At 36.7% G+C, this 22,621-nt stretch overlaps 1 protein-coding gene across 8 annotated transcripts in view; it reads right to left on the bottom strand.

The window, feature by feature from the left end:
- GOLGB1 (golgin B1) overlaps positions 1-22,621 on the bottom strand; it is a 90,743-nt gene that overhangs the window by 25,664 nt on the left and 42,458 nt on the right. For all 8 annotated transcript variants that reach the window (XR_007155830.1, XM_047876098.1, XM_047876099.1 and 5 more), the window contains 4 exons: positions 20,240-20,354; positions 17,720-17,793; positions 9,459-14,644; positions 6,719-8,633 (listed from right to left, as the gene is read on the bottom strand). Coding sequence is in view for 7 of the 8 variants with exons in the window: in XM_047876098.1 (XP_047732054.1) it covers positions 6,719-8,633; positions 9,459-14,644; positions 17,720-17,793; positions 20,240-20,354 (7,290 nt within the window). In the remaining variant the exon portion in view is untranslated. The remainder of the gene's footprint in view (positions 1-6,718; positions 8,634-9,458; positions 14,645-17,719; positions 17,794-20,239; positions 20,355-22,621) is intronic.

Below are 22,621 nucleotides of genomic sequence, written 5' to 3'. Positions count from 1 at the left end.
CATGAAGGAAGTAATCAGTAGTAATACAATAATAGTAGGAGACTTTAACACTCCAGTGAAATCGGACAGACCATCCAAACAGAAAATCAACAAGAAAACAGTGGCTTGAATGACATGCTGGACCAGATGGACCTAACAGACATACTCAGAACATTCCATCCTAAAACAGCAGAATATACATTCTTTTCAAGTGTACATAAAATATTCTTCAGAACAGATCATGTTAGACCACAAACAAGTCTCAACAAATTCAAAATGAGTGAAGAGGGATCATGCATCTTTTCTGACAATGCTACATATAAAACTAGAAATCAACCCCAAGGAAAAAATCTAGAAAGAACACAAATACATAGAGATTATATAACATGCTACTAATGAATGAGTCAACCAAGAAATCAAAGAGGAAACTTACAAATACATGAAGACAAATGAAAAGACAATGATCCAAAATCTTTGGGGTGCAGCAAAAGTGGTTCTAAGAGGTAAGTTTATAGCAAAACAGGCCTACCTCAAGAAGCAAGAAAAATCTCAAATAAACAATCTAACCTTACATTTAAAGGATCTTAAAAAAAGAATAACAAAAAAAATCTAAAACCAGCAGAAGAAAGGATAAAATAAAGAGCAGAAATAAACAAAATAGAAACTAAAAATACAATAGGAGAGATCAATGAAACCAGGAGCTGGTTCCTGGAAAAGATCAACAAAATTGCTAAAATATTGGTGAGATTCATAAAAGAGAGAGAGAGAGGGAGAGAACTCAAATAAACAAATTCAGAAATGAAAAAAGAAATGACTGACACCACAGAAATACAAAGGATTATAAGAGAATATTATGAAAAATTATATGCTAACAAATTGGGCAACCTAGAAAAAATGGATAAATTCCTATAAACATACAATCTACCAAAATTGAAGCAGGAAGAAACAGAAAATTTGAACAAACCAATACCAGCAAAGAAACTGAATCAGTAATCAACAAACTCCCAACAAACAAAAAAGTCCAGGACCAGACAGCTTCACAGGTGAATTCTACCAAACATTTAAAGAAGAGTTAGCCCTGTTCTTAAACTATTCCAAAAAGTAGAAAAGGAAGGAAAGCTTCCGAATTCACTGTATGAGGCTAGCATTACCCTGATTCCAAAACCAGATAAAGACACCACTAAAACAGAGAACTACAGGCCAACTACTCTGATGAGCACAGATGCAAAAATCCTCAACAAAATATTAGCAAACTGAATCCAACAATATATTTAAAAAATCATTCACCATAATCAGAATTTACTCCTGAGATGCCGGAGGGTTCAATATTTGCAAATAAATCAATGTGAGACATCACATCAATAAGAGAAAGGATAAGAACCATAAGATCTTTTCAATATCTGAAGAAAAAGCACTTGACAAGGTACAACATCCATTCATGACAAAAACCATCAGCAAAGCAGGTTTAGAAGGAACATACCTCACCATAATACAGGTCTTATATGAAAAACCCACAGCTAACATCATACTCAATGGGGAAAAACAGAGCTTTTCCCCTGAGGTCAGGAACAACATGAGGATTTCCTTTCTCACCATCACCACTTTTATTCAGCAGAGTACTAGAAATCTTAGCCACAACAATCAGATTAAGAGAAAGAAATAAAAGGCATCCAAATTGGTAAGAAAGAAGTAAAACTTTCACTATTTGCAGATTACATGATACTATATATAGAAAACCCTAAAGATTCCACCAAAAACCTACTAGAACTGATAAATTAATTCAGTAAGTTCACAGAATAAAAATCGATATACAGAAATCTGTTGCATTTCTATTTACTTAATGAAGCAACAGAAAGAGAAATAAATAAAACAATCCTACTCACAATTGCAACCAATAATAATGAAATACCTAGGAATAAAATTCACCAAAGAGGTGAAAGACCTGTACTCTGTAAACTATAAAAACACTGATGAAAGAAATTAAAGATGACACACACACAAAAAAAATGGAAAGATATTCTATGCTCATGGACTGGGAGAGCCAATATTGTCAAAATGTCTATACTATCCAAAGCAATCCTTAATCAAATGCAATCCCTATCAAAATACCAACAGCATTTTTCACAAAACTACAATAAATAATCCTAAAATTTGTGTGGAACCACTAAGACCCTGAATAGCGAAACCAACCTTGAAAAAGAACAAAATTGGAGCTATCACTCTCCCAGATTCCAAACTATACTACAAAGCTGTAATAATCAAAACACTATGGTACTGGCACAAAAACAGACACATTGATCATTAGAAAGAATAGAGCCCAGAAGTAAACCTATGATTTAATCAATTAATCTATGACAAATGAAGAAAAAGACAGTCTCTTCAACAAATGGTGCTGGGGAAACTGGACAACTACATGCAAAAGAATGAAACTGGACCACTTTCTTACACTATACACACAAAAAAATTCAAAATTGATTAAAGACCTAATTGTGAGACCTGAAACTATAGAAATCCTAGAAGAGAGCACAGGCAGTAATTTCTTTGGCCCCAGCAACATTTTTTCTAGTTATGTCTCTTAAGGCAAGGAAAACAAAAGCAAATATAAACTATTGGGACTACATCAAAATAAAAAGCTTCTAGAGAACAAAGGAAAAAATCAACAAAAAAAGACAACCTACTAAATGAGAGAAGGCATTTGTAAATGATACATCCACTAAAGGGTTAGTATACAAAATATATAAAGAACTTATAAAACAACGACAAAAAACCCCCTTTTAATCCAATTTTTAAAAGGGCAGAAGACATGAACAGATATTTTTCCAAAAAAAGACATATGGCCAACAGACACATAACAAGATGCTCAACATCACTAATTATCAGAGAAATGCAAATCAAAACCACAATGAGATGCCTGTCAGAATGGCTAGAATCAAAAACACAAGAAACAACAAGTTTTGGTGAAGATACGGAGAAAAAGGAACCCTCACTCACTACTGGTAGAAATGTAAACTGATGGCATCTACTGTGGAAAACAGTATGGAATTTCCTCAAAAAATTAAGAACAGAATTACAATATGATCCAGTAATTCTACTACTGGATATTTATCCAAAGAATACAAAAATACTAATTCAGAAAGATATATGCATACCTATGTTTACAGCAGCAATAACACAATATCTAAAATATGGAAGGAATCCAAGTGGTCCATCAATAGATGAGTGGATAAAGAAGATGTATTTATATACAATGGAATAACAGTCACAGAAAGGAATGAAATCTCACCATGTGTAACATGAATGGGTCTAGAATGTATAATGCTAAGTGAAATAAGTCAGTCAGAGAAAGACAAAAGCATATGATTTTACTCATATGTGAAATTTAGGAAACAAAACAGTCAAAGGAAAAAAGAGGCAAAAAAGCAGACTGATGTTTACCAGAGGGGAGGTGGCAGGGGGATGGGTGAAATAGATGAAAGGGACGAGGAGTCCACTTATCCTGATGAGCACTGAGCAATGTATAGAATTGCTGAATCACTATATTGTATACCTGAAACTAATGTAACACTGTACATTAATTACACTGGAATCTAAAAACAATTTAAAAAAAAAAGAATGAAATGAGTATAGATAAAGGCAGCTCTGGAGATTTGCTCTCTACCCTTTAGGTAAACATTGTCTAAGTACTTATTTGATTATGGGAAAGTCCTAAGGAAGTTCAGACAGACTGAAAACTATGGAATGTTTTCAGAGTTGTTTGTGACATTGTATTAGAATCCTCAGGGCTAATTCTCTGCCACTAGGACACTCAGACTTTCCCTTGAATAACTAAGTAAAGAAGAGAACCAAAGTAAGCTAAATCCCTTTCGGATCTAAATCATTTCTGGAGTGGTTCTGAGGGAAAAGGAGTGTGTTGTAGAAAGAGGTGATAAACTGCTAGCCTCAGCTGAATGTTGAAACTGATAGTGGTTGACTTAAGATAGCTCCCATAACTATCGTATATGCAGCCAGTGACTGAGAGACTATATGCTTCAATGCCCATGACATAGACTGAGAACAAGATATGAGGGAAAAGAGTTGATGGACAGTTAATGACACATTCAAGAAGTATGCAGAAGCACCTCAGCAGACTGCAGTGGGCCTCATTTGTAGTATCACTCAGTCAGACTGTCAGGCTTTCATGTGATTTATAACCCTGCCTAGGCTTTAGGATTCATTCATGGCAGAAATAAAGACCTCAGTCTCAAATGTTTCCGTAACTCCCCTACATGAGTTTTACAAAATGGAAAAAATAGTGTTTTCAGTAACAACCACAAAAATAGAGAATGATCCCCAACTATGTTGATTATCTACCATATAGTTAATTAATTACCCCATGCTAAAAATCATAGGAAATACATACAAGTATAAGACATGACACTTAACCAAGAGTTTAGAATCTAATCAGGGAAATATTAAGTGTATAGAAATTAAACACACACAGACACATACACATATATACATCAAGACAATATGGAACAAATCAAAGTACTAGAGAAGTACAAACAGAAGGTAATAGACAATTAAGTGATTTGGAAATAACAACCAGAGAATTTGAGCTCCAGGGTGATGTAAATAGTGGGAAATATTTGCCCAAGAAAGGAAAATTGAGAGAACATTTTGGTTCAGAGGATGGTAATGTGGAATTACTAGATATGATTACTGCATAATGAGGAGTTCAGTTTGGCTGCAATGAAGATTATGAGTAATGGAGTAGTAACAAGGAAGGCTGGAAAGAAGGACCTGAACAAGATATAGGGTGTCAAATGCCAGAGGTTTGAATCCTAAGCCTATTCTAGAGTAATACAACTTTTAAAGATTTTTGAGCAGTATAGTAATAAGAAAGAAGAGCTTAAGATTTATTCAGTGATGATAAATAAAATATACTGGAAAGGTGACAAACTCAAAGAAGCAGTATCACAACAGTTAAGTGTATAGTGTTAAGAACTTATCTTAAGATATCGATGATGGAAAAGAAAAAGATATTTGAGGCCCACTGTGAGTAAAGTGACAGACCTTGATGATTAAATGAAATAAAATCATGGATAGCTATGAGCCTTAGGGAACAGAAGAATACTACTATGAGTTATAGAAATGTAGAAATTATAAAATGCTGACTTGGCTTGTAAATATCCAGCAGAAAAAAATATGGAATGGGGATTGAGAGATAGAAAGCATTGTGAGGTAGCAAGTTTAGTCCCCAGTGTTTACAATAAGTAGAGCAATTCATTAAACAAAACCTTGTCAATTAAGAATCTAACATAATAGCTTCCAGGAAAAAGAGTTTGACTTTGAAGATAATCAAGTCCTGGGTGCTATAAACTACAGCTTTGAGGTATATACTGTCCTGATGAAAACCTTTCACATTTGCATTCTGAAAGCAATGAAAAAAGTTTAAGCTCCTAGGACAAAGTCTGCTGAACTGGAAACTATTTTTAAAATATAAACAAATATGTACACATTGTATTGCTGTCAAAACAATAGCTGGAAAGAGGGATTTGTTTGGATTACAAAAATGAAAAAATTATCTATAAATGCTAGATATTAAGTGTAATATGAATGAACACATTATCTACAAAGAAAAAGAAAAATTAGAATAAGTCTTTACAGGTAGGGGAGGGGTGCCTGGGTAGCTCAGTCGGTTGGGCATCTGACTTCAGCTCAGGTCATGATCTCACGGTTCATGGGTTTGAGCCCCACATTGGGCTCTGTGCTGACGGCTCAGAGCCTGAAGCCTGCTTTGGATTCTGTGTCTCCCTCTCTCTCTGCCCCTTCCCCCGCTCATGCTCTGTCTCTGTCTGTCTCTCTCTCTCAAAAATAAACATTAAAAAAAAATTTACAGGTAGGAGAAATGATCTTTTTACTCAGGCTAATCTTAAAAACTAGAATTTTCATATTCTGGACACTGGTCACTTTTTAAAATGGAAAATCCAACCTTTTGAAGCTCAGTTTATTTCCTATTTGGCCTAAGTACATGGCCTTGACAGAGTCAAGAACTGTCATGAAAGTGAAGGCAGTAATGTCACAAAGCAGAACCTGGCTTGGCTCATATAGTTCCAATTTTTGCCTCTAAATCTTGATAACCTGGAAGTTTTTAAGACAACAGACCTCGATTAAACTACTGGATCCTGCTAAAAGCAGCAAAATTTTAGTATTAGAGATCCTCATTAGCTTTCTCTCAGATTGAAAAAAAGTTGGGTATTAAACTTATTTAAATTAACCCTTTTTACATTTAACTTTTTTGTGACAAATTAGGGTTGAGTTATATATAAGTATGAGATGAACTGAATCCTCTCTACCCTTAATTCTACCAGATGACCTATTGCTAAACTGTCACTGTAAGAAGGCACTGAATGATCCCTATACCTTCATTCACTGAACTATGACAAATTCTGGAAATATTTGTGTGTGTTTAAAATATATAAAACAGCCTCCATCTCTTCATTCTTTTGTAACCAACGGAGAGTTTTGTGCACAGAAAATCTGTAATTGTTTTTAAATGGAATGGCAGATTTAAAGTAATTTAAGTAATGTCTGTGTTTCTCTAAGACCACACAGAATCTGTGAGATGGATAATACTGTCTCAGAGTTCCCAGATAATATGTATAAGAATGTGCTTATCTTTTTTTCTATGGAGACGAAAATTATAAAGAAAGGCTCAAAAACTCCCAAACAAAGATCAGAAAGAGAACCAGACACTCACTAGTCGGTCTCTGTCATTTTGGAGTGATGACATAGCTTTTTTTAAACTCTGGACTTCAGCTAGGCTGGTCACAGGCTGGGCCGCAGACCTCTGCTTCCCCTCCTCCAACTTGCGGAATTTCTGCAGTTCATTCAACAGGTGATCTCTCTCATTCTGTAGACTGGCCATAGCCTTGGAAAAGGACTGCACTTGACTGTAAGAATCTTCTAGTTGTGAGGACAAGTGAAGCAGTTGCTCATCTTTGGACAAAAGCTGTTGGTTAAGTTTCTCAAGGTGAGGCAAGCTGCTATCCTCAGTGGAGTTCGCTGAAAGGGCAGCTTTAGAAAGAAGAGCATCTCTCTCCCTGCTTAAGAGGCCCTGTTCTTCTCTCAGCTGTGCCAGCTCCTCAAGACTGGCCTCGTATTTCCTTTTCAGTTCATCAAGCTCCTCATTGGCATGATCTCTGCTATTCTGTAGGGAGTTCATAGACCTTCCAAAAGACTGGATTTGTGCTGTGAGATCTTTATTTTCTTTGGTGACCATGAGTAATTTCTGTTCCATCTCCACTAGATCTCTTGCTAGCTCTGCCACTCTCTCTTCTGCGGTTTCTGTTTCATTTCGCATTATCCCGGCATCATGGTGAAGATGCTTTAATTCTTTCTTCAGTTTATCTTCAATTTCACCCACTTTCTTGGCAGCTTCCTTCTGAACACAAATCAACTCCTTTTCCAGTTCTGTAATTCTCTTCTGAGAGGAGGAAAGGGTAGTACTTAACTTCTGTACTTCTTCTTCTTTTACTTTTAATTGTGCCTGAAATATCCCTAAAGTTCCTTCTTCTTGCAAGGCTGTCAACTGTTTCTTTAGTTGAGATATAGATGCATTCAAGCTCTCAATCTCTCTAGACAAACTTTGTTTCTCCTCCTCTAGAGCAAGTGAGGACCTCCGCAGATCCTCCTTTGCTTCCTCAGACTCCTTCAGCTTTCCTTCCAATTTAGCACATTCACTTTTTAGCTCCTTATTCTGCTGAAGTTGGGCTTCAAGTAGTTGTTTTTGCTGGCAGTCCTTTCTTGATATCACTTGGTTCAGGTCTTCTCTATACTGGATCAGTTCTGCATCTAATTTGGCATTCTCAGAATTGAGATCATCCATATGACTTCTCAAACATCGAATTTCTTCTTTAAGCTTGTTATTCTCAGCAGCAGCTTCTTGGATGAGTTGATCTTTTTCCAAGATGACAGAGAGATGTCGCTCTTCCAGCTGTTGGTAGTCGCCTACTATGCGGTCTCGGTCATCCTGGAGAGAAGACATGGATTTAACGAAGGAATTCAACTGAGCCTTCTGCTGCAAGTTTTCCTTCTTGATGGTTTTCAGTGTTTCCATAAGCTGGTTGGTTTTGTCAACAGCTTTTTTGTTCTCCTCTTCTAAGACAATATTCTCCTCTTCCTCCTGGGACAACAGGTTTTCCAATTCTTTAATTTCTTTATTATGTTGCTGATGTAGTTCAGCAACAGCTACTTGGATTGCCTGTTCCTTGGCAGAAAGCAGGCTTATAATCTTCTGCTCCTTCATGCTTATTTCTTCATGCAGCCTACTAGTTAGTTGTCTGGAGGCCTGAAGATCAGTCTCTAGCTGTTCATAACTGAACTTACAATTCTGGATGTCAGCCTCTTGCTGCTTTATGATCCCTTCCAAATTCTCTTTCTTTTCCTTACATTTTTCTAAAGAATTATTTAAATCAGTCGACTGGTCTCTGAGAATCTTAAGTTCTGATTCCAACTTAGCTAATTCATTCTGAGAACTGTGGTACAGATGCCGAGTCTCTTCTAGCTGGGACAAAAGTTCTTTGTTTTCCCCTTGCAGAGTATCACAGACCTTTTGTTGAAGCTGGACCTCTGTCTGGGCCTTGGACTCCCAAATTTGCTTATCATGTTCAAGCCTGGAAAAAAAGAGAGGAGGTCATTAATTACAGATTTCAAGGAAAAACTACCTGATGCCTAAGGAACACATACAACAAGTACTCAGACCTACAAATGAATCAATATTTATGATTCAAGGTGCTCATCCTTTTAATGAAGAGATATTAGTTCTATTGAGTGCTCTGTATTAAAGGTATATTGTACCTAAGGGTATTTCAGTCATAAACTCCCAAATATGTTGCTGATTTTAGTGGCATGACTTTGCACACTCTAGAAAGCAATATTTTCTATTTTGTTTTACTTTGCTCAAGACAAGCTAATGTCTAGCTTCTTAAAGGAATTATCTTGGTGTGACAGACCATGAGGAAACCTGTCTCAGAGCAGAAAAATCCTATTAAAAGTGGAGGAGTACCAAGTGTTAGTTCCTGAGCTTGAAAAGTGATACAAAATTGGTGTTAGAGGAAAAGAACTCTAACAGGTATATGCAGTATGAATTAATGTGAAATATAGGGAAGAGAAAAGAGGAGATCATTTAGGAAGCTAAAGCAGTCATTTGGGAGTACCACAGTAAAAACCCGGACAAAGATAGTGGAAATGAAAATGAAAAGGGAGAAATCAATGAGATCTCTCAATAGAAAGATGGGAAGAGAAGCAAACATGGATATTTCACCTTAATATTAGTCAAAAATCACTGGAAAAAAAAAAAGAAGTGAGGGAGAATATAGCTTCTAGAGAAGTCTAAGCCAAAATGAGTCCTGTAATATCAAAGGCAATAGAAATAGTTTAAATAGTGACTTTCTTTGCCTTCAGTTACATTTAGAAGAGCATAAAACTTATCCATTTACCTGGAAATGTTGATCTTCAATTCTTCCATGTGGATGGACATCTGCCTAAGCTGATCCTTTAGAACACTGCAATTCTCCTCTTTGAGTCTAATTTCTTCTTCTTTTGTTTGAATAGCATCACTGAATTTCCTCTCCCACTTCTTGGCTTCATCTATCACCCTGTCCCGATCATCCTGGAGGGAAGACATGCTCTTAGTGAAAGCTGCAAGCTGGGCCACAGTACTATCAAGGTTTTCCTGAAGTTGCTTAACTTCCTTGTCTTTCTTGTTCAAAGTAATCTGAACCTCTCCAAATGTCTCTTCCAAGTGGACTTTCTCTCTACGCAAAGCATCCAGTTTCTCTTGCATGTTCTTCTTCTCTTTCAGGTGTTTCTCTTCTACCTGCTCCAGTCTCCGCTCCAGATCTTCATCTTTTTGTTTCATTTGGCTTTTAACTGATTCTTTGTTGGACTGAAGTTCCTTTTTCAACTTGAGATTATCTGCTAGGACCCTTGCTGCTTCACTTTGAGTGTCATCTAGCAGTACTTTGAAGCTAGCCAATTCTGTTTCTGCCTTCTTGCGGTGTTCATTGGCTTGAGCCAGATTTTCTTTGGTTATTTCCAAATCTTTTTGGGACTCTGTTTGAACAAACTCTAGGGCCTTTACAGTTCTCTCCAGAGCACTAATTTTCTCTTGATACCTGATGCAGTCCTTCTGCAGCTGCTTTACTTCTTGTTGTTTTTCTTTTAACAGCTCTTGAAGTTCCTTTGCATGGCTTTTATTGCCAGGTTCCTTCTGAGCACCTTGTATTTTCTCCAAATATTCCTTTCGTATTTCTGATTCCACCTTAGTTTTCTCCTTGACTAACTGCTGCTTTTCTTCTTCCAATTCACTCACACACTTTTTAAGGTTCTGCATTTCGGATTCCAGTAGCTCATTTTTTATTTGGGCATCTGTAACATCCTGATAGTAATTCCCAATGCTTCCATTAAGTTCTGCTAATTGATTCATAAGCCTCTCTTCCAAATCATCTTTCTCTTCTTCTGCTGTCTCCTTTAGCTTGGTAACTCTGGCAAGTTCTTCTTGCATTTGCTGATTTGATAGGTTTATTTTAGTTATTTCTTCCTGAAGTATTTTTAGTTCACCATCCTTTGCTGATATTTGACTCTGTAAGGTACTTCTCTCATTTTCTAAAGTCTGGTTAAATTCTCTTTCTTTCTGCTTCTCTTCCTCTAATTCAGCAATTTTTTCTTTGAGCTGATCAATCTGCTGCAGGCAGTTATTAATTTCATCATGTGAACTGACATTCTCATTTTCATCAGGCTTCTTGGCACTGTTCTCAGATGGAACAGATTCTGAATATTCAGGCCTTGTGTTCATGTTCAGAGAGCTTTGTTCATTAGAATCACCTGGGACAGACTGTGTTGTCCCTTCAAAGATATCCCTTTGGTTATCAGGTTTCTCACTGGCCTCCAGGCTACCTTGTTTGGATACAGTACCTTCAACCTGATGCTTTAAATCTCGAACCTCTTCACATAGAGAGTCCTTCTCAGTCATTAAAGCCTCAAACTCCTTAGAAAGGGTTTTATATTCTGTTTTGACCCTTTCCAGTTCTTCTTTCAAGTTGGAATTGGAAGAAAGAAGTGCTTCCACTTCATCATTCGATGTACCTCCTCCAGAATGTACCTCTGCTCTAAGCCGGTCATTCTCTTCTTCCAATTCTAGGATTTTCTGTTGTTTAGATTTAGCAAACTTTCTCATCTTTTCTTTCATTTCCTCCATTTCCCGTTCAGCTTCCTGTAATTGCTTTTCTGCCTCTTTCTTGTTTGCTTCTGTGCTTCTCAACTTGCCATACAGTTCTTGCTTCTCTTGCCTCACAGTTTCCACGACATGCTGAATCCTTTCTGCCTCATTACTAACATTCTCATATGACTGCAGAAGGATTTCATACTCCTTTTGTAACTCTTTGTGTTTCTCTTGCCACTCAGCGCTTTCTGCAATCTTAGAACATTTCAAAGATTCAATTTCCTTCACTAAGTTTTTCTTGTCTTCAGTAAGATCCTCCAGAGCTAATTTCAGACTTTCACAAGAGCCATTGAGACTTTGATTTTCCATTAAAGATCTGTCCATTTCTGTAATGAGCTTGTCTCTTTCTTCCTGAAGAAGAGCTAACTTTCCTAAGAATGTATCTTTTTCTTTATTTTGAGCAGAAACTTGGCTTTCCACATCTGCCAGAGACTTAGTGAGATGTTCAATGGTTTCTCTGGCCAAAGACAATTCCTCTTGGAGACTTTTGTTTTCTTTTAGTGCTTCTTTTCGGGAAATAAGAGCAGCTTGCAGTTTCCTCTGTATTTGTTGCTTTGCTTTACTTTCTTCCCCAGTCTCCTCTGGTTTTTGCTTCATTTCACAAAGTTCCACCTGCAACTGCTTTATCTTCTCATCATGTTCTTTGGCTTGCATTTCCAGCTGTGTATGGAGAGCCTTGATTAAATCCTCTTGTTCCATTATCTCTGTCTGTACTTTCATAAGTGCCTCTTCTTTCTCACTAAGCTGTCCAGAAAGGTATCTAACTTCTTCTTCCTTTTTGCTTAGGAGTTTCTGCAATTCATCTAGTTCAGGCTGTAATTCTCTTAAATGTTCTAATCCAGCAATTTCTAGCTGACTGCTTTCCAACTTCTGCCTCAGGCTTTCTGCATGGGTTTCAGCCTCATGGGATGCTGTCTTCAGGCTCCGGATTTCCAAATCCTGTTTATTTATCTGCTCTTGTAACTGAAACACCTCTTCTGATTTTTTAGTAAGCTCACTTGTCACAGAACTAATCTTCAATTCCAACTCCTCTTTCTGGGCCTCTATCTCTTTCAGGTGGTTCTTAATCTGGACAACAGAAATACTGCTCTGCAGAGCATCTGCATCTCTAGGAGAAAGCAAGCCAGACTCTGAAACAGATTGAGCAGGTTGCTGCTCTGTGGCTTTGAATAAAGGTTCTTTTAAACTTTGATTTGGAGGTCCTGGATCCTGCTGGTCGATGCTCAGGAGTTTTCTGTCTACAGACTCCTTTACTTGAATCTGGAGTTGTCTTAGTTGGTCTCCGATGTCCTCATTTTCCTTCCTCTGCTCATCAAATTGATCTCGTAAGTGATTATAATCATCCTTCTGTTGCTTTAGTTCCTCTCTAAGATGTCTTTCTTTTTCTTGTGCCTTCTGTAGAATCGCCTTTCGAGAGGTTAACACCTCCTGTAGTTTCTTTTGAAGTTGCTCCTTTTCTTTTTCAAGGTCCAGCATCTTTTCTTCCAGCTCTGGTTTCCAGTGTTCTCCACTGCCCACACCAGGTGGACTGATGGCCACTGTTTCTTTTACAGGTGCTGCTGAGTCTCCATCACCTACATCCTTGTTACCTGTGGTTAACTTTTGGATAACTGCTTGGTTTTCAATGATTTCTGCTTGCAGCAAATCTATTTTGTTTGTCTTCTCTTGCAGGTTCTGATTCATCTGTTGGATCACAGCCTGTAACTCTTCTTCAGCTGCTACCTTCTCTTCTAAATCCTTCCTTACATGCTCTAGCTCCACCTCTTTCTCAGATATTATCTGTTTTAAAGAAATTTCTATTTCTTGGCACTTAGCAGTCACACATTTTTCTGAGTCTTCTTTGCTTTCTTTGTCTTCTTCCATTTCTCTCTTCTCACTCTCATTGAGTGGGATCTCTTTCGTAGATTCATTTTTCACTTTGGCCAATTCCTCTTCTAATCTACTCACTCTCTGTAGAAGTTCCTTTCTGTTAATAAGAGCTGCCTGGAGCTTTCTCTTTCTCTGTTCACTTTCTTTCTTTACAAGGTCTAATTCATGCTGAAGTTCTTCTTTACTTAGGAGACCTGCTGGGCTCAGCTCATCATAATTCTGTTTAAGGCCAGAAACAACTTCTTTATCTTCTTCTATCTGCTCTTTTTTTGCCTCTTCAGCCCTGGATAATAAGTTCAACTGTTCTTTAAGAGTCTTAATTTCAATCCCAAGAGAAAACTTCTCCTCATTAAGCTGAACCATTTTCTCAGTCATACTGAAGCTGATTTCCGTCACTTGCTGATCCTTCTCTATGATGGTTTGTCGGAGGGTTTCCACATCTCTTTTTTTCTCTAATAAGAGTTGATCCATTTTTGCTATTTCAAGTTCCTTCTGTGAAAGAGCCTGAGAAAGTTCTTCCATCTTATTTGATATATTCCTTACACATTCTGCACCTTCAAGAACTTCATTTTCCTTCTTCTCCAGCTGGCTTTGCAGGCTTTTTATCAGTGCACTCTGCTCAGAAAACTGAAGCTGCAAACCATCGAGTTCATTCTGCAAAACTTCAATCTTCACATCTTTAGATTTGGCTTCTATGCTGAGACTGTGGATCTGTTCAGTAAGCAAGTTGTGATGAGTTGTTTGACTTTCATAGTCAAGTCTTCTTTGCCTTTCTGCTTCTGCAAGGCTCACTTCCAGTTGTTGTACCTGAGCCCTCAGTTCCGTTACCACACTAAGTTCCTTCACTTGAGAGAGAAGTTGGTCTCTTTCTTCAGACAAAGCAGTGAATGCACTGTTGGTATTTTCGGCATTTTTCCTAAACTCATCAATCAACTGGGTTAGGTTGCTGATTTCTTTAGCTTTCTCATCTAAATTTTCCTCATAGATTTCCTCTGCTTTATGAGAGCTTATCTCGAGCTCCAAAATTTGCCTTTTTAGCCTTTCCAATTCATCCTGGTGACACTGACAAATTCCTGGTACAGTAGAAAGGGATTTATCAACATCATCCTGTTTGGTTGATTTTAATTCCATTTCAGTGTCATTTAAAGATATTTCTTCAGATGTTCTATTTTGATGTTTAGTACTCATCTGCTTTTCTTTTTCAAGTGTTGGAAGACTGCTCCCTTCATGTGGCATTGGGGGAAAATGTTGCCCTGTATCTTCAGGCAATACTTTCATGCTAACTGTAAGTATTCCTTCACTTCCTGTCTGCTTCATTTCTTTCTGGTCAGGGACCTCAGCGTCCCCCTCGGCCTTTTTCCCCTGGAGCTGCAGCTTAAGAAACGCAATCTCTTCTTGAGCTTCTTTCATTTCCAGCAATAAAACGGACAGTTCTTTATGTTTCTGAGAAAATGTGTTGTCTAAGACATCCTGTCCACTCTCCTCAGCAGAAGAGCTACTCTTGCTGAGTCCGGTAATATCAACCATGTTGACCTATTTTTTAAAAAAGAAAGGAAAAGCCTCAATCAGATGTCTTATAAGAAAGAGCCTAACTAAAAACTCATATTTCAGGCATTTTTCAAAACCTGAAAATCTCTAGTCCAAACCTCCTTCCATAAAGCTGCTAAATACTTTTAAAATCAGTTATTATTTCCCAAACTGGACCTCTGTGTGAGAGTACCCTGTCAATCCTATATTGAGGTCAAGCCATATTCATAAGACCTGTATAGTAGCCTGGAACTCCTTTTCTGGATATCCCGTATTTGGGAAACTTTTTCTTTGGATTAAAATTCCTATTTGTTTCTCTTGAGAATTGCTTAAAAATAAAAAGAAAAGCAGGAAATGCATTAAATTTTGTTTGATCCCACACCAAAAAGGAAGTTATGAGATCCTTTTTCCTAAACTATCCGTTGAAATGGGAAATATTACATAAGATAGCCATTACCACCAGATAAGTGGATTATTAAACAAGTAGGTTGAGATAAACTACCATAATCAAATAACCAAAAAGAAGTTCTACTGAGGGGTGGGTATGAAATTACAGACTTGTCTGACAAAATATTAACCATTATTATTACAAAGATAGCTGTGTTAGACTGCTTAATCCATATACATTGTTTCTATAATTGTCTTCCTCGAAAACAAAATCAGTGAATCTCCTGGTAAATTTCATTAGAACTTTACTAAATTGAGTTTGGAGACAGTGTACACAATGAAATCTCCACCTTTGCCAACAGCACCATTTTTTTCCCCCGAAAAAAATTCCAATTTGATAGGAGGGGAAAAATCCCCATAGGATTGTCAAATAATGTAGTGGCCAAGAGTACAAGCTCTGCAATCCAACTGAGTTCACATCTTAGCTCTGCCATTTACTAGCAAAAGCTGGCACACAGTAAGTATCCAATGAATATTAGCTACTATGTTGGTAACATTCTCAGCCATTGAATAAGAAAAAATATTCATCACTTTAAAATTATTTCAAGAAAGGTTATAATTTTTCATAAGCATTATTTTTAATCATTTAAAATTCTCTGCTGTCTGCATTATTCATAATCAGATTTCTGGAGACGAACACTGGACAGAGTATTTAAGCACATGGAAAAAGCTCCTTTTATAATTTCTTCAGGTCACATGCTTATTTATCCATCCCTATATACACTAAAGACCTGATATAGTCAAGACATCACTTTCTGCCAGAAGACCTCAATATAATTCCTTTTTTGTTCTCTCTCTCGCCCTAAGTATACTTGTTTCCTCTTCTCCATCATGCCACTTCACTCACTCTCTTCCTTCCCTTGGTCACACCCTCTGCTGCTCTCCATGAGATCTACCAAGTTCAATCAATTGATTGATTTTTCACAAATCAATGTTATCCCTAAGATATATACCCAATGTTATACCAGAGAACTTTGTTTTTTTCTAGCCACTCTCATTACTTTTTCTGCTAATACTAGCCTTTCCCTTTCAGCTGAGCTTACACTTTCTATGCACCTTTTCTACTCACTTTCTCTTACCCCAAAGGATTATCTTAGGCACCCTTCCTTTTGCAATTTCTTTGTGTGTGTGTGTGTGTGTGTTTTTTTTCCCTTTCTTTTCCCTTGTTCTCTGTTTTTCTGTTCTCCCTTCTGGTACTGTTTTTCTTTTTCTTTTTTTTTTTTAATGTTTTTATTTATTTTTGAGACAGAGAGAGAGAGAGCATGAGCAGGGAGGGGCAGAGAGAGAGGGAGACACAGAATCCGAAGCAGGCTCCAGGCTCTGAGGTGTCAGCACAGAGCCCAACATGGGGCACGAACTCACGGACCGTGAGATCATGACCCGAGCTGAAGTCAGACGCTTAACTGACTGTGCCACCCAGGAGCCCCTGTTTTTCTTTTTCTTAAGAAATTACCATCTTTCTTACCTGTTCCTCTTTTTTGATCTAAGTTATCTTGTTTTCACTAGATACTACTGCTAAGCATCTTAAAACATTAAGCACCTGCTTGGCCAAACACGACTCATTTTTACTCTGCCAGTATCCATGTAATGCTATAACTTTCAAATTTTAGTTTCTTTTTGCCAAGTTTGTGAACAGCACATCAGCAGTCCCATAAAAAAATACTAAATATAAGTATAATGGTTAATTTTATTGTCAACTTTGCTAAAGCATAGTACCCAGATACGTGGTCAAACATTATTCTAGAATTATTCTACATGTGTCTGTGAAGGTATTTTTTAGGTGAAATAAACATTTAAATCAGTAGGCTTTGATTACCCTCCACAATGTAAGTGGGCCTCATCTAATCAGTTGAGGCCTTAACCAAAAAAAAAAAAAAAAAGACTGACCACCTCCAAACAGAGGGAATTCTGCCACCAGACTGCCTTTAGACTCGAACTGTAACTCTTCCCTCGGTCTCTAGCCTGCTGGCCTACCCTCTAGATATTGGATTTGCTAGCTCCCACAATTGCATGAACTAATTCCCTTAAAATAAATCTCTCTCTCTACATATATACACACTCCCTATTTTGTTTCTCTGAAGAACTCTAATATAATTAAGCAGACACTTCTGTTAAGAAGTTACATTATTCTTCAAGGCCACTTATGACTCTATCACTGACTTCTTAAAACAACAGAATATTTAGGAATCACACATTCTTATAGTAATTTTCAGGTTATAAAAAGCACCATTCTTCAAAAATACTCTTTTTAATATAATCCTAAATGAAACTAGGCCAATTTAGTGGAGGGGAACTAGAGATTTTATCTAATCTCCTCACTGAGAAACTTTTCCAAGATGGGCAAAGAAGGTGAGATAAATAATAACCCAGTATGAGAAATGAATTATCAAATCCCAAACAAATGGCTACTACACTTGTATTCTGGTTCAGGACAAATAAAAAAAAAAATCCAATATTTTGATATAAATGAGACCAAATGGGAAATAATAACCATTATAACTTTCTTAGATACACCTCATTTCTAGATAATGTAATTCTCTGTCAACATTAGAAAGTTGCTGAAATGTTTAGGTTTGAAGCTAACTTCTCTTGATCTAGTTCACATTCTGGTTATTTTAAGAACATATCACTTACCTCACTGACTTCTCTATCTGCCTCTCCACTTCTATTCTGAGCCTCCAGGAGAGTAATCTGAGAAGACAGTTTTTCTGAAAGTCACAAAATAAATATCCTTAGATGATTTATGTAGAGTGTTTGAGAAAACAGAGACATGATTGTGTGTGAGGCAATTTGAGATGCATGATATAATCCAAGAGGAAAGAAATAAACAAAATAGTTTTGGGAAGATAAAAGGCTTATTTTATCAAAAAGAAATGGCAAGAGAAGACGTGATATAAGACAGAATGGTGGGGAAAAAGACAGAATGGTTCTAGGTGATGATAGTTAATCTGAATGAAGTATATAAATAGTGGAGGGCTTTAGAGGAGAAGGATACCAGAGCATGTGAAGAGTAGCAGCTATTTCTGTGGCACAATTTGGGACTTCTAGGGTAATAAATTTGCCTTGATTTATCCATAACCCTACTGTGTTCATAATATACATCTTACATTCATACAGCACTTAAAGGTCTTCAATGTTCTTTCACGTATGTTTATAAAGACATCAAATTTTAGCACTAGAACACAGCTATCTAATCTCCTCAATGACCATATAAAGAAACATTGAAATGACATGACCTACAGCGAGTTCACAGAGAGCTGGGATCATAATCCAATCTTCTAAGTTCTACCCCATGTTCTATTTTGATACATATATCTAAAAAAGGTAGTAGTACCTTGGAGGATAAAAACACTGAGTATTAACATCCCCCCAAGAAGTTTATACTCTTTCTGAGAAGCTAAGACAGATATATTAAAGGTAAAAAAAGCATTTTATACTACATCTAAATGTCTTAACATGACCTACATGGGCTCTCATGAGTTGACCCCCACCTATTCTACAACCTTTTCTTCTGCACTGGCCCTTTTTTGCTCACTCTCCTCCCAAAATACTGGCTTTATTTCTGTCTGCAAACATATCAAGTTTATTCAGATTTCATGGTATTTGCACTGCTTTTTTCTCTGCTTGGAATGCTTCTTGCTTGGCCTTTTTGCATGGCTGTCCCCTTTTCTTCATTCAGGTTTCAAGTTCTCAGAGAGGCCTACCCTAATGACTCTAATGTTGCTTTCCTCTTCCCCCAGGCAAACTTGCAGTTATCTATTTTATTTTATTTTTATCCTAATACTTATCATGTTCTGAAATTTTAAAATTTATATATCTGTTCATGGCCTATCTTCCCCTGTAATATGTTAGGCAAGTTATCACAGCAACTAGATTACTGCTTGGCACATAGAATAGGTACCACAGAAATCTGCTAAATGAATGAATGACAATTCATGAAACAAATGAATTTGAGACAGTATATAATGTGTTCAGACATCTCACAAGATTATTTGAGGAAGAGGTACAGTGGTAGAAATGGAAGTGCAAAAGGGGAGTTGAATAGAATATGACACATAAAGCAAAGGTAACCTAAAACCAAACACAAAAACTAATACAGAAAACCTTAAGGGCAGTGATCCTTGCAGGAAAAAGCAAAGAGAATGGAACTTGTGTAACACCTCTAAACTATAATGAGCTACATGACAGTGATAGGCACTGTTTGCAAAACTGCAAAATAAGCATCATGGATAAAGTCTCAAAAAAGTGCCCTGAGTGGGTTGATTAATGAGCTGAATTTGTGGTGTTCTTTATATATTAGCAATGGTGGGAACAGTCTAATACAGATATATAATCCCCAGCTAAGTAGAACTGAAAAATGGTTAAGGTGGAAATACTGTCTCTAGAGTTTAAGAAAGGTACAAACTTGGGGCACCTGGGTGGCTCAGTTGGTTAAGCATCCGACTTCAGCTCAGGTTATGATTACACAGTTCATGAGTTCAAGCCCCTTGTTGACAGCTCAGAGCCTGGAGCCTGCTTCAGATTCTGTGTCTCCCTCTCTCTCTCTGCCCCTCCCCCACTCGGGCTCTGTCTCTCTCTCTCTCTCTCTCTCTTTCTCAAAAGTAAATAAACATTAAAAAAAATAAAAAGAAATGGTACAAACTTTACTTGGTAAAGAAGTACCCTAGTTGAGGTCTGAAAGATGAGTAAGAATTAGCCTGACTACACGAAAGGGATAGGGTTGTAAGTAGTATATAGCATGAGCAAAACTCAAAATGTTTTCTACTTTTGGACCTTTATTTTACACTGATCTCTGTTACTTCATCCCCAAAATGTATTACCAGGAATACCCTTTCTCTCATCATTTTGCCTCTTTAAAAATTCATCCTCTTATTAAGGTCCTATTCAAGCCATGCTCCTGAAAAGATCCCTTGACCACTCCAAAATACTGATATCCTGCAGCATTTACATCCCATAATGTAAAATGTTATTACATAAACACGGGTATGATGCTCTAATTGGTCATTGTGTATTAATCCTTTCTTTAATAACCACCAGCTGTGCTAAGATCATTGTCATCGAATCAGAAAATCTACATGTTATACATGTATAGTGATAAAAGTAGAAGCATGTGGGTTGAGAAGACAGAGGATTATGGTTTTCATTTATACGTACCATTCTCAGCTTTCAGCTCCTCCAGCTCTATAGAACTAAGGAGCAAAGCTCTCTTTTCATTTTCTAGTTCTACCACTTTCTTCTGCAAAAAGGCAATATTCTCCTCAGTGACTACCTAAAATGTAGAAAGACAACAAATTAATGATTCTCACATAATGCCCAGATAGCCTCTGGCATTTTTGTCTTCTAAAAGTTCTCCAGCCATGAAAATACTTTAAATATGGCATCTACTTATTTGCCTAGCTCATCTTTAAAGTAATGCTTTTTATCAGAAGATAGAAAAATTTTCACACAAACTTCTAGTTCATTGGCTTTCAAATTTAAGAATAGGCACTGGATTACAAAGACAGAAATCTCAAGTCTATTGCACAAGAAAAAACATTTTCAGGTCCATAAGTAACATTACAAAGTTTGCTTAATGCCACTTGATAACCAGATCACTCTCTTGTAGGAGACTAAACATGAAGAGTGACTCCCAAAGAAGAACAGGGACAAAAGTTAATATATAATCTTTAAAAAGAAGAAGAGCCATAACTGTTTTTGTTTTTCCAAGGATAATAAAAATTATCTTGTGCTTCATTTATGCATCCATATTGGTTTTGTTTTCCTAGTGAGGCAAATATCTCATTAGGACACATTTAGTTGTCTGTCGTTTTATACAGGTTTTTCTCCGCCAAGGGGATTTTCTATACAATTCTTCACAAAAGTGTAGAATTTTTGAGCCTTGATAGTCTTTACAGCCTACTCAGCCCCAAATATTCACTTAATGTTTAAAGAAATGGCAAGAGATGAGTTTAAGGATTCTATGACTTATTCTAAGGGAAGTTCCCGGTTTGCATTACAAGGAGCAAGTAAAACACTGACAGAAAAGCCTCAGAATGAGATCTTGAAAAACAAGGAAACAGACTTTGGGGCAAACACACCTGCCAGAGTGTGAGAAGGAAAATCAATGGAAGAAGAAAAAATGAATTATCAAATTCCAAATAAGAAAAAACGGTACAGCTAAATCCAATCGTATCAATAATTACATTAAATGGACACTAAACACTCTAATAAAGTAGAGATTATGAGAAGAAATAAAAGAGCATAACCAAACTTTATGCTGCTTTTAAGACATTCACTTTTTTTTTTGAAATTTATTGTCAAATTGGTTTCCATACAACACCCAGTGCTCATCCCAAAAGGTGCCCTCCTCAATACCCATCACCCACCCTCCCCTCCCTCCCACCCCCCATCAACCCTCAGTTTGTTCTCAGTTTTTAACAGTCTCTTATGCTTTGGCTCTCTTCCACTCTAACCTCTTTTTTTTTTTTTTCCTGCCCCTCCCCCATGGGTTTCTGTTAAGTTTCTCAGGATCCACATAAGAGTGAAACCATATGGTATCTGTCTTTCTCTGTATGGCTTATTTCACTTAGCATAACACTCTCCAGTTCCATCCATGTTGCTACAAAGGGCCATATTTCATTCTTTCTCATTGCCACGTAGTACTCCATTGTGTATATAAACCACAATTTCTTTATCCATGCATCAGTTGACGGACATTTAGGCTCTTTCCATAATTTGGTTATTGTTGAGAGTGCTGCTATAAACATTGGGGTACAAGTGCCCCTATGCATCAGTACTCCTGTATCCCTTGGGTAAATTCCTAGCAGTGCTACTGCTGGGTCATAGGGTAGGTAAGACATTCACTTTAAAGAAAGAGTAACCTGAAAGTAAAAGGATAGAAAAGAACGTACTATACAAACAGTAAACATCAGAAGACTAGAGTTCTTTCATTAATATCAGATAAAAAAAAGAACTTCAAGTAAGGAAATGTTACTAGAGATAGAGTAACATTTTATAAATGAAATAAGGAACATTTCCTCAGAAGACATAAAATCATAAATGTAAAGGTAATTAAAAACAGAAATTCAAATTACGAAGAAGCAAAAAATGACAATTAAAAGGAAAAATAGATAATTCCAGAATCCAATAACTAGAGAATATACATCCTTTACAAGTGCACAAGGTATGATCACCAAGAAAGACCACAGGCTGTATCATAAAACAAGTCTCTAAAAAATGTCAAAGGATTTTAAATCATATACAGCATATTATCTGATCACAATGAAATCCAATTACAAATCAATAATAATAAAATATCTAGAAATAAAACCAAATTTCTAGATATTAAACAACACACTTCTAAATAATCCACAAAGAAGAAATCGCAAGGAAAATGAACAATAAAAAATGAACAATAAAAAATATATCAAACTATGGACTTTGAGAGAATTGTGTAACTTTAAATGAAAAATGCTTATATGAGGGAAAAAAACTTAAACCTTTGATATAAAGTTCTACCTTGAGAGGTTAGCAAAAGAACAACAAAGTAAAACCAAT

This window comes from Prionailurus viverrinus, chromosome C2 (assembly GCF_022837055.1).
Source record: "Prionailurus viverrinus isolate Anna chromosome C2, UM_Priviv_1.0, whole genome shotgun sequence".
In the NCBI taxonomy this organism is placed as follows: Eukaryota; Metazoa; Chordata; class Mammalia; order Carnivora; family Felidae; genus Prionailurus; species Prionailurus viverrinus.
Note: the sequence above shows the minus strand (reverse complement) of the source record. Positions and strands in the feature narration are given on the sequence as shown.